The 12,937-nt window shown below is 46.1% G+C and overlaps 1 protein-coding gene across 12 annotated transcripts in view; it reads left to right on the top strand.

The window, feature by feature from the left end:
- Positions 1-12,937, top strand: part of ACACA (acetyl-CoA carboxylase alpha) — a 286,320-nt gene that overhangs the window by 248,862 nt on the left and 24,521 nt on the right. For all 12 annotated transcript variants that reach the window (XM_061390286.1, XM_061390285.1, XM_061390289.1 and 9 more), the window contains 3 exons: positions 2,033-2,129; positions 2,967-3,102; positions 10,904-11,081. In XM_061390286.1, coding sequence (XP_061246270.1) covers positions 2,033-2,129; positions 2,967-3,102; positions 10,904-11,081 — 411 coding nt within the window. The remainder of the gene's footprint in view (positions 1-2,032; positions 2,130-2,966; positions 3,103-10,903; positions 11,082-12,937) is intronic.

Here is a 12,937-nt window from a genome sequence, read left to right as displayed (position 1 = left end):
CCCAAGGAGGATTATTCTTTGTGTCTAGAGAAGTCCCACTGGGGAGAGAGCCCCCCTACTTGGGACCTATTGGTTTGCTATAGGTAGTCTTTGAAGGACACTGGGACCAACTTTTTGAGAAAGCATCTCTCAACTATACTCTGCTTCAGTTTTCCCCTCCGTAAAAAATATGCCTGATTTTAAGCCTCAGATAAACCAAACCTTTGTTAATGTCTTTAAGATCCTCCCGTGGGAAATAAGAGAATAATGCTTCCCACTTACGATGGGAAGAACAGGGCTTGTTCCACGAGCAAGATCAGTCAAGCTTGGCTTCGGTTAGCTCTGCCATTGTTTATTGCAACACTCACCCTGACTCTCTTTCTTTCCATCTGATGAGTTCTGGGCTTCTCACTCCAAACCACACACACATGCTCACAAGTATATAAAACACAAATGGAGCCAGCTTCTTTCTAAAGCAATGGCATTTCGAGAAATAAATATAAATGTATTCTTCTGGGATTGTTACTGTAAGTGCTGCCAAAACTCATCTTTGGTATGTATGTTTGGAATATGTGTGCTATTGGCTGTAAATTGTCTTTTATTATTCCATGGCACCTTGTCCAGGGACACACTATAAAACAAGATGTAGCATCTTCATGTGCTAGCCTGATAAAATTTATATGAAGTATAATAGAAAACAGAAGTTGTTCTGAGCTGTTTTCAAGTTCAATAAATAACTGTAATACTCGGATAAAGATGTTCTTTATTAGGTCACATGGGCCCTAATATATAAGTTATAAGTTACCGATTTAGGGTGGCTTTTGCAATTACAAGTTTCCAGTTGGATTGTTAATCATTGTGAACAGAAATATTTCTGAACCCTCCTGTGTACCTGCCGCTCGTTGTCTGGTTGTCTAGAGGGCTTTTGGTTCTGATTCAGTGCAGGCAAGTGACAAGGGGGTGGGTGGTCCCCACTCTGGCCCCTGTCAGGCGTCTTGTGATGACAGGAATCCATCTCCAATAGCCAGTGTGACAACCAAAGAGCATCCTCCACGGAAAAAACTTTGTTATGGAGATGCCGTGGGGAATGAGAGACTATAACCCGCTCCAGCCCCAACCCCAAGGAATGCAGCTCAGAAGGTGAAGATTGAATCACTTTTTCCAGAGTGAGGACTCACCCTGTACCTTGCAGACTTGCTCGCACTCACCCACTTTCTCTCTGCCTTCCTGATTTTTACTAGGAAATCTTTATGAGGACCACGTGTGGGAGGGTGTCACGAAGTACAGGTGCAGGGGCTTTGAGCCCCTGAAGAACTTTTTTTTAATTAACAGAGCATGGAGATTAAATATATCCTTCCAATATAGATCACCTGTTCCATCAAGGTTACTTCTGAAGGTTATCCCTGGCCCCTCGCTCTTTTCCAATGGAAGAGGAAGTTGAGGGCTTGTTTAACCACCTCCCGACACTTGGTGTATATCTTTCATCATCCTACAACACGCCTGCAGACTCCCCATCCATACGCCCGATGGTGAGACCTACTCTCCCGTCACGTCTTACCTGGAAGCCCGTTATTAGTAGTCCATAGACAACGACAGCTCTGTTACAGTGGAGTCTCAGGTTACCACCACCTGTCCAACCATTCCCTCCATCTTTACCAAAGACCTGCTGTGAACTGAGCAATTTCACCTATTACAGTGATTGAAAATGTGTGTGTGTGCGTGCACATGTGTGCACACATGCCCACGTGCACAAGATCTCATACACGTACTAGGCTGTTGAGTCTTAATGAAGGGGCTTCCCTGGTACAAGCCTTGGTTTAAATCTGTCCTGTGCTGGGGAACAGGCGTGACTCTGAGGGTGCTTTCCTTCCAATTTACCATATTTACCAAATCTGTAAAGTAATATTTTACCCCAGGAAGAGTCCGATTTCCCCCGACTCTACATTTGTCTCCACTTCCCCCTCCACCAAGGTGTTGACGTAGGATTGGAAAATAATTGACTAGCTGTAACGATGACATCCACCAGGCCCTCACACGGCTCATTTTTTATCAGGCTAGGAGGAATACCCGTGGGAGTAGTTGCCGTAGAAACCCGAACAGTGGAGCTGAGCATCCCGGCTGATCCTGCAAACCTGGATTCTGAAGCCAAGGTAGGTCACCTCTAGTACCCTGAGTGCCCATGCCTGGGGCTCTCTTTTCCCCGCTGAGGAGCCGTGGATATACTGGGAGCATTGCAAACCACCAGTTTTACAGGCAGGACAGTCAGCAGCCTTGAATGAGTCTAGACCATCACGTGCTTACTTTTAAGATGACTCGGAATCCACCACAAGCTAAATTCTTAGGTCTTTACAGTGGTCTTACGGATGCTAGAAAAAAGTCTCCTTTTGTGGAAAACGTGGTCTTGCCGGAAGACGGCTGAGGTGATGCTGCGGGCTCACTGGTCCTGGGTTCTCCAAGCACATGCGTGGCAGAGCTGCTTCTGGAACTGATAAGGATGCCTGCCCTCAACGCCAGACGTGAATGCCGCAGTCTGGATTAGGTTTTCACAGCCTCCCTAGGGGTTATGCAGTGGGGGCCCGTGGGTGCCGCTGACTAAGCGGAGGAGGGAAGCTGCACCAGGCACAGAGGTGGCCGCACATGGAGACTAAGGGGGCTTGCTGGGGTTGTATAGTCAGGTCACCTCAGGTGGCCCTAGGAAGCATTGATCAAGAATGCCTCAGGTCCCGTCCTTCCCTTGGAAGCAGTAAGGTTCCCCCCTTGGGGCTAAGGGCTGTGGTGGAATCAAGGCTGAAAAAGAGGCATATTTAACAAAGTCCAAGAGCCAGGATCCTTTCTTCTTTTTTATTTGAAGGATGCTGATCTTGATGAACAACTTTGGTTTAATTTTTTTTTTCTAGTTTTTAACAGTAAAACCTCACCTTCTTGAAGAGATTCCCCCTTCAAGCTGTGTCATTATTTGTGTCTTTCTCTTTGGCTTTTCCCAACAGATTATCCAGCAGGCTGGCCAGGTTTGGTTCCCAGACTCCGCGTTTAAGACGTATCAGGCCATTAAGGACTTCAACCGTGAAGGGCTGCCTCTGATGGTCTTTGCCAACTGGAGAGGCTTCTCCGGTGGGATGAAAGGTGACTGGTCCGGCCCTGGGCTGGAGGGTGGGACCAGTGCCCCTGAACCCTGCAGCAGAGGTGGCAAGTGTTCATATCACACAGAGCTTCCGGGTGTCCTGAGCACATCACCCTAGGCTTTGGGGGGTTGCTGCTGCTGCTGCATCGCTTCAGTCGTGTCCAACTCTGTTTGACCCCATAGACGGCAGCCCACCAGGCTCCTCTGTCCCTGGGATTCTCCAGGCAAGAACACTGGAGTGGGTTGCCATTTCCTTCTCCAATGCATGAAAGTGAAAAGTGAAAGTGAATTCGCTCAGTCGTGTCCGACTCTTCGTGACCCGATGGACTATAGCCTACCAGGCTCCTCTGTCCATGGGATTTTTCAGGCAAGAGTACTGGAGTGGGGTGCCACTGCCTTCTCCTTGGGGGGTTACGCTCTGAGATACCTTCCGAGTTGTAACTTGAATGGGAAAATTCATTTTTAACTGCTCCATACAAAGTTTCAGAACCATCTACTAGGGTTATCTAGGTGAACCGCCGTTGGAGGTTTAGTGAGCAGTGGACTTTCTGATGGTCCTGAGTCGTGCTAAGTCCTTATGCCTCTTTTGTGGCCATTCTCTTTGTTGGTGTTACTCTTTAATGCTCTACCCCGACTAAGATAGATACTGAAATTAGCCCTCATCAGGAGAAAATGAACAAATTCGATACCAGAGGGTGTTGTCGGTGGCAATCTGTGCTATGTTTTATGATGATCTGACAGCAGCCGCGGGCCTGTGACTCCAGCGCATTAGACCATGATTAGGAAGGCCCTGCTTCGTGCCCGAATTGCGATTACCGAGACTCCTGTGTGCGGGGCCACCATGGACGATTCTGGCAAACGTACTCTCCCTCCCAGCGTCGCGAAGCTTTGTCTCCAGTGGCTAGAGGTTCACGGCTGTGTGGAAGCCAGAGAGGACTGACTCAGGGCGAGCTCAAGAGTGGATTAGGGGAGGAGAGGGAGGGGGGAGTCGATCCTGTGAAGTGAATAGCGTGATCCGAGGGAAGGCAGAGAATATGTGAGGGAACGAACTCAATAAAGCACCCAGAGTAGCTTGGGGCAGGAGCATCTCTTGCCTTTGAGGGAAGAAAAGCCCGGAGAAGTTATCCTCTTTCAGATCATCAGCTGTGTGTGGAGGGAGTGAGAGCCTTCTGCCAACATCTTTCCCTTCCTCAGCCAGGAAAACCCCTGCACAGATGGCCAGCCTCCCTACCCAAATGTAGACAGCCAGGGCAATTTTTGTGGGGTTTTTTTGTTTTGTTTTATTTTAGTAGAAAAGGCCCCCTTTGTCCACGTTTACCGAAGAACTGCCCCATCTTGCACTTTGTTTGGGGAGACTTGGACTATACATGCAAGTTAGTGTTTGCATACATTCCTATTCAAGGTGAATTATTTTTTGACCAAGATAATAAATCAGTGGAACCACCATGAGATACTGAGAGTCTAGGTTAAACAAGTCAATCCTACACGTTTTTATTGAGTTCCTACGTGCAGGGAACTAGCTATGCTGCTTCAGAGAAAACAAAAATAAGTCAGGAAAGTCATTGCCTGCAGGAGTCAAGAAAAATGTCCTGTGCAGAAAGTTAAACCCATGATATATAAATAAAATATCGCAGTGTTCAAAGGAGAATGATGCTGTATAGGGGGGTGGGGGTGGGGAGGTAGCTGAAATCCCTTTCGTTTATTTTTTTGTTTGTTTTCATTTCTATGGCCATGCCCCATGGCATGTGGGATCTCAGTCCCCTGACTAGGGATCAAATCCATGCCCCCCTGCTTTGGAAGCCCAGGGTCCTAGCCATTGGACTGCCAGGGAAGTCTCTGAATCCCTTTCCTGTATGTATGTTTGAGATTCATCAGATTTCCCTTGATCCCAGACCCCTTGGCTGTAAGATTTACATTAAAAGTCACTTCCCAGGTAGCACTAGTGGTAAAGAACCCGCCTGCCAGTGCAGTAGTCACAAAAGATGCAGGTTTGATCCCTGGGTTGGGAAGATCCCCTGGATAGGGAAATGGCAACCCATTCCAGTATTCTTGCCTGGAAAATCCCGTGGACAAAGGACCCTGGCAGACTTCAGTCCATGGGTTCGCAAAGAGTTGGACATGACTGAGCAAAAGAAAAAAAAAAAAAACTTTAAGACTTGGAAGAGAATACAAATGCTATTCCTCCTTAGCTACCTCTTTTCTAGGAAACCATGAAAAATTCACTCATCCTGACATTACTTAGGAGTAAGTCAGCCTAGCTACTCTGTCCCAACAAATTTAGGGCTCAGAAGTTTGCAATGTGCTGCTTGTAGGGGAAGCTTAATTCTCCTGCACATTTGGCTCTGCCCCAGATTGGCTGCTCGCCCTGTAACCATAAGAGCAACAACAATTAAGATTCATTGAGCTCTTTTCACCAGAAACCGCACTCACCATTTTACATGCATTATCTTACATAATCGTCACAACAAGCCCCTCTAAGGGGTGAATTATATTATTATCCACAATTTACATAAATTGAGACTTTAGGTTAAGTAAATTTCCCAAGATCGTTTAGCTAAGAAATGAGAACACAGATCCATTTTACTTCCTGCAGCACAGTTTAGAGCCACGAGCCAGAACAAGACCTCCTATACTATCCCAAGAATAGAACATCTGGGTTCCTGAGAAAGTATAATTGTCCACCTACCTCCCCTCTGCTTTGGGATGATTGTGACAAGAAACTGCAAGAACTCAGAAAATGAGTTACAGTTTTTTTATTGTAAAATATACATAACATAATGTTTGTCATATTAACCATTTGTAAATGTATAATTTGTCAGCATTAAATACACTTGCAATGTTGTGTAACCATCACTCTTCTCTATACCCCAAACTTTTTCATCATCCCTGACATAAAACTCTATACCCATTAAATAGAACGTCCCCATCCCCACCCCCATCCCTAATCAAAAATGAATTATTAGCCTGATATGGAACAAGATCAGCTGTGTTTTCTGAATCTGTGGTGCTGCTGCATTCATTTACACATCGCTTAAGACAAATAAGCTTTGGGGAAGATAGAGAGGAATGTGGCAGTGGGAGGGGAGGAACAGCCTCCCCCCTCATATTTACATACAGGTCAGGATGTTTCCTACATATTATCTCATGTAAAGGGACCAAAGCTGAGAGTCATTCCATATCCCTTGGGGAGATGTTTGCAGTTTGGGTTTCAATACTGGCTGGGGATTATGCAGGGAGGGAAAATAAACAATTATGCCATCCCTGAGTGCACACAAACACACAGCCAGGAGCCGACTGCACTGTGGGTAAAATGACTCCAAAATTGTGTGTAATGAGTAGGAAAAGATTAGAGACAGCTCTTGCTATGCTGAAAATTGACATTAGTGGAGGGGGAAAAAAAAAACTCTTTACTAGTCGGCCTAGGAGGTCTAATTCGAGCAGTAAAAATATAAATAAATAAATAAAAGCATGTCAAGATGGTATTGGTGCTTTTTCTCCCAATGAGCTCTATCTGGCCGGAAGGCTATTCAGCATAATGCAAAATTAAATTATAAAAACTGGCTGAATATTTAGATGGAAGAGCCATTTGGAAGCAGTTTATTTAGACGAACCGGCAATGACCCACAACAGGGAGACATCAAGCGTGAAATTTACTAGAAATTAGCACCAGGGTCCCAGCCTCAGCATGAATAGCTTGATAGGATGCAAATCCCAGTGATATTAAGCTGCCTCACTGCTGGTGCTACAGGGTCACTCTCAGTCGGCTTTTCATGTTATACTTATTATTTTTTCCCAGGACAGGTTATAAATAACAATAAAAAAAAACACATTTATTGAAAACTTTAACTGGAATGAAAGTCTATTTTAAAGTCTCTGATTACTTGGATGTTGAAATACCACGTCAGCCAGCCATAATGAACTCATAAGAGACGTGATGTGTCTGTAGCCTGTGTACGCCTGACGTTTACCTTCAGCTCCTAAGATAATCTCGCCCCAAGCCAATGAGATCTGTTTCGGTTTTGAAAGAGTGGGGCGCTGCGGAAGCACCCTCCCACCCTCCTCTCTTGTTTGGTACATGTGGCCACCGAGGAGTATCCCCGTTGGGTCACAATGAAGGCCCCAGACAGGGTTGGTGCCGGGGTGCCGAGAACACCCTGGGAAGGCTGCGTGATCACCATTGATGCAGATGGGTTTTGCCCAGAACACTTAGAAATCCGCAGGCTCCCGCCTCTCCGAGGAGGAACCTATCAGTATTTTCCATTCCCGTTGCGTTTCTCACCTCCGAGAGTTGACAGTCAGCATATGCATCGCTTTGCAGTTCCCCAGACTGATGTCTAGCCGAAACCCTTGGGGATCCCCCTTCCCCTGCTGCTTCTGGCTGTGCTTTTGCTCTGCCTCTGAAATATGAAGGGATTTCAAACAAATGTGATTCAGATCGTTGCTAAGCGCTTCAACCTGCCTTACAGAAATGTCTGGTTTGGGGCAGCTGGGACCCAGTACAAGCATGTTGTGTGTAGAGTTTGTGCGTGTGTTTATTATATTCTAACAGCCTTTGTTGCTTTCTGCATGTTTTGATGGTTTGGATTGGCGGGGGTGGGGGTTGAGGGGGGCTGTTGATGGTCCAGGTTAGATGGGGGCATTGTTTTCCGTCCCAAACTTGTCAGGTTCAGTGAAGCTTGATGCTTCTTTTCTGCTCACGGTCTTGGAGGCCTGAAGATAATTGTTTGGCAGTCAGATCCAAGCCCAGCACAAAGCTGCTAGTACAAGTTCTGCTATCTCCGAACAGAATCGAAAGTCCAGGCAAAATTCAGAAATACTCATTTATTCATGTCTCTCTTCAGGCTTTCATTTGACTCAGCTGTTGCAGCAGATCCAGGACAGCAGATTATTTTGGTTTCATGCTCTTTTCTTGAATTAACAGTGGTGGGCTAAGAATGTAGCAGTAAAGGGACTTCCCCGGTGGTCCATTGGTTAAGACTTCGTCTCCCAAAGCAGGCGGTGTGGGTTCCATCCCTGGTTGGGAAGCTAAGGTCCTACATGCCTCGTGGCCAAAAAACCAAAACATAAAATAGAAGCAATATTGTAAAACACATTCATTAAAGACTCAAAAAATAGTCCACATCAAAAAATCTTTTTAAAAACTCTTTAAAAAAAAAAAGAATGTAGTAGTAGAATGTGGACTTACAAGAGCCAGAAAGATCTGGGTTCAGAGTCTCAACTCTGCCTCTTACTTGCTTAAGCTCAGTTTACTCACCTGTCACTTGGGTTCAAGAAGAAGCAGAGTTTCCTGATGATTGATTCATACGTGTGTGTACTTGCAGTCATGCTCCTGATTCATACGTGTGTGTACATGCAGTCATGCTCCTGGTTCATACGTGTGTGTACATGCAGTCATGCTTCCTGGTATACAGTAAGCTAGCTGTGAAACGGGAAGTAGATTTTGAATAAAGTCCTCTCCTTTTTTGGGAGCCGGATCTGTTCATCACAGTACAGAGCTGGATTTCGATATAGACACATCTTTAACAGAGCCAACTTCTCTAGCAGGCCAGTGGTTAATAGTTTGCTTTCCCATGCAAAAGGATGCAGGTTTGATCCCTGTTTGTGAAACTAATATCCCATATGCCTCACAGGCCAAAAACCAGAACATAAACAACAGAAGCGATATTGTACCAAATTCAGTGAAGACTTAAAACACCCAAACCCAACAGAAGTGAGCGAAGAGGCTGGAAACGCAGTCATTTACCTCTTAACTTACTTTTTGTTTTTCACATGGAACGATTGTTTTGTGCCATTTCCTTTTGTTCCGCTTGGTCATTTTATCTCCGCTTCCCATTTCTTCTCCGCGTGTGATACCACTGAGGGCCACTCCTTTCTGTTACTCAGTTTCTGAGACTATACTCTTGGCAGCACTGAAAAATGTACTGCTAATTACACAATTATTTTATTATGTAGCTCTGGTTGAAATATCCACTAAAGAATTAATTTAGTTAAAATAATTTGAACTGAGCAATTATTTTCATAACCACGGAATTAGCGTAAAGCGCTTAAAGTCCTTTATTCCCTGCTCTTCATACAGCAGTTGTGTAATTAGCAGTAAATTTTTTGGATCTTTGCTTTCCTCCCAAAGGAATAAATGTCTTTGTTCTGATCATATATACAGAGTGTATGACCATTCACATTCCACACAGAATGGGGAGTTTTTCCTGGGGCAATTTCTGAACTGGGGGGATTCCTTCACAGACCAGCCAGCCAGGTTGGAGCAGTGGAGAGAGGCGCACTTCCCTCCACAGGTCCCTCGTGCTCACTGATGATTCATATAGAGAGAAGGCCGTTTTTACTTTGGAGAAGGTAGCAGTTTAATTTGCCAGTAACTACAATGAAAGCAATTTCTCTTTGGTCTGCTCTTAAGTTCCTGAAAAAAATCCTTCTTTGCTTTGGCTTTCCAGACTGATTTATTCCAAATTGAGATCCTCTCTTTGATAGGAAAGTTTGAACTCAGTTGAACCTGCTATTTGGTGTTTCAAAGGATCCATTGTGGTTCCACTGAAATACTCATTAAACATCTGGAATCATAAACCTAAAACTTTAGCAGTGTTTAGACTTCAGTGAGCTAGGAAATGGGGAAAAGCCATAAATTATTGGGAAATAAATAACGGATCCCCGATCCTGCTTTCCAAGGACTGCCTCTATTTTCACACCAGGGGTCCCTTTTCTTCAGGCTGCTTCTGGCCTTGGCTGGGTGGGGGGGTGGGGGTGAGGGGTGTTACAGCACATGCTCTTTTGCAGAATAAAGAGGTGGTTCCTCTTTTCCTGTGGTTGTGTGATATTTCCAATAAATACATACGCATTTAAAATTTTTTCTCTCATTGATACCCTGATAAAAATGCAGCTGATAATTTTTTCTTTCTCACTGTGTTTTTTGCAAAGCATGCATGTACTCGTTCATTTATTCAGCACACACTTACTGAGCACTATGTTCCAGGCACCGGCCAGGACCCTGGGGATGCAAAGATGGAAGATGCAGTTTTTTGGAGATAAAATATTTGAAGGATCCAGTTTCATTAGCTGTGCATTCGGAGGGCTTATCATATGCTAAGTATCATGAGAAGAATTGAAAAGAGCTTGAATAGTTCCTTCAGAAAACTTAATGTAGTGAGAGAGATCATATATTGACATGAAAAATACTCAACACTGGTAGAGCGAGTGTGAATTAATGCGGTGAGACCTGAGTACAGAAATTCAGGGGAGATGTAAAATGGAGATGCAGCCCACAGGGCCTGCACCCTGTATCTCACGAAAGACAGTGCACTTTTTTTTTTTTAAGATGTATTTGTTTTCGTTTTGGCTGTGCTGGGTCTCCGTCACTGCGCAGGCTTTCTCTGGCCACGGCCAGCAGGGGCTCCTCTTCGTTGTGTTGCTTGGGCTTCTTGTTGCGGTAACTTCTCTCGTTGTGGAGCACAGGCTTAGCAGTTGCGGCACACGGGCATAGTTGCCCTGCGCATGTGGAATCCTCCTGGACCAGGGGTCGAACCTGTGTCCCCTGCATGGGCAGGCGGATTCTTAACCCGTAGACCACCAGGGACACCCAGACAGTGCACAGCTGGCGTGCTTTGGAAGATCGCCTGGGGTCTTAAACAGGACACAGCTGGGGACACTGGCCGCTTTAGTCTCCAGGACCTGGGGTGGCTGCACCCCCAGACCTGTCACCTCTGGCCACGAGTGCCTTATTTCTCCGTGTACCGTGACGGGAACAGTGTTTGGAAGCACCGCTTCATGGCCTTTGATTTGTCTCTTTCTCCCCAGATATGTACGACCAGGTGCTGAAGTTCGGCGCTTACATCGTGGACGGCTTACGGGAGTGCTCGCAGCCCGTGATGGTCTACATCCCGCCTCAGGCCGAGCTCCGAGGCGGCTCCTGGGTGGTGATTGACCCCACCATCAACCCGCGGCACATGGAGATGTATGCGGACCGCGAGAGCAGGTAGTGCTCCTTCCTTGCTTCCTCTCGCTGCCCCTGGGGAGCCTCCCGCTGTCGGGTGTCCTCCGGAGAGCCTGTCTAACCGAGGGGCCTTTATCTGACTCAGACTGTCCCCAGAGGGCTCCAGGGTCACAAAGCTAGGCTTTCTAGGTAGCATCTGCCAGCACGAGAAGGGAGCCAGGCTGGAGTCAGACTTTCCCATGTGATCCCCCACCCTCGATTCTTTTACTGTGAAATCCTCCATCCAGGCCCTCCAACTTGAGAGACTGTCTCCTATTGGTTGTTCACATCGACCTATTCAGTATCTCTTTTTTTTTTTTAATTTTTTTTTTCTTAATATGGACCATTTTTAAAGTCTCCTTTGAATTTGTGACAGTATTGCTTCTATTTCATGTTTTGGTTTTTTGGCCATGAGGCGTGTGGAATCCTAGCTCCCCGACTAGGAATCGAATCCACACTCCCTGCGTTAGGAGGAGAAATCTCAACCACTGGACCGCCAGGGAAGTCCCTCACTATCTCCTTCTTAGGTGTGTGGCAGAGGTGGCTTACAGCGAGGTGGGGCAGAAGCACTGAGCTGTTAGTCTGGAGTCCTGGAGTCTTCACCAGACCCTGCCGCAGGCTAGAGGGAAATCGGAGCGGTCCTCACTCTCCCTGAGCTGCTTCCCCTTGTCTGTGGGATGAGCTGGATGACCATCGAGGTGCTTCGCGGCACCCACGTTCTGTGGTTCCAACCCAAGCTTCTCCCCCAGGGCAGTGCCTCCCTCGAGGCTTGGACAGCAGTGTTCGCAGCTCGCAGAGAACTGCAGTGAAAATCCCAAGCTTCTGTTAGGCATCGGCGCCTGAAACAAAATGGACCAAATCCAACTTCCTTTCATGATTGGTTTTCAGCCTTTTCATAATCTTACATCATATTTCCTTGACATTTTCCACGCCAGTCCCTATATCCAGTCATTTTGTTAGAGCACCTACGTCTCCCCCCTTTCCCCCAAATTTCAGTCTCTTATTTCAATAGCTGCTTAAGAGAATCCAGTGGTTTTATTGTCAAATCGCTGTGCTAACGTTCTATACTTAAGGACTGACCTTTAAGTCCCAGCTTAGCCTCTGATCTGATACCAGGTTATACACATATACACATACACATATCAACCGGTGAATGTGTTAGTCGCTCAGTCGTGTCTGACTCTTTCGACCCCATGGACTGTAGCCTGCCAGGCCCCTCTGTCCATGGAATTTTCCAGGCAAGAAGAGTGGCGTGGGGTGCCACTTTCTACTCCAGGGGATGTTCCCCACCCAGGCATCGAACCCACGTCTCTTGCATTGCTGCATCGGCAGATTCTTTACCACAGGCGCCACCTAGGAAGTCACTGTGTGTGTGTGTATAGATATATTCTTTTTTTTTTTTTTTAATAAAACCTTCTACATGTCAAAAATTATATATATGTAAAACAATATACATATGTATATTATTTTTTTAATGTGTAGAAGGTTTTTTTAAAAGAAAGGTGTTTAGGGTGAACTTCCTGGTAATAGAACGTCATCAGTATGTACTGGAAGTGACCCTGAAGCCCCTCGGCCTGTCATTTCCATGGTGGCAGGCTGACCGTTTCCTCCCCAGCTTGGCCTGGCCCCGTGAGCCCGAGTGCAAACAGCAGGCTGCCGTGCGTGCGTGGGACTGGTCGGCACCCACTCCCCTCGTTGCACAGCATGCATGATGGAGATTGTCCAACTGTCACTGCACCTACATCAACTTTTTTTTTTTTTTCTTTTTCTGGAAAATGTGACTTCTTTCACCCTTCTCAGCTGTAGATGGTGGAACCTGTATCTTCTCCCTTTGAGATGGAAGTAGACTGATGTCATAA

The sequence above is a fragment of the Bos javanicus genome, chromosome 19, assembly GCF_032452875.1.
Source record: "Bos javanicus breed banteng chromosome 19, ARS-OSU_banteng_1.0, whole genome shotgun sequence".
NCBI lineage: Eukaryota > Metazoa > Chordata > Mammalia > Artiodactyla > Bovidae > Bos > Bos javanicus.
The sequence above is the reverse complement of the archived record's forward strand: the minus strand, read 5'-3'. Positions and strand labels throughout refer to the sequence as shown.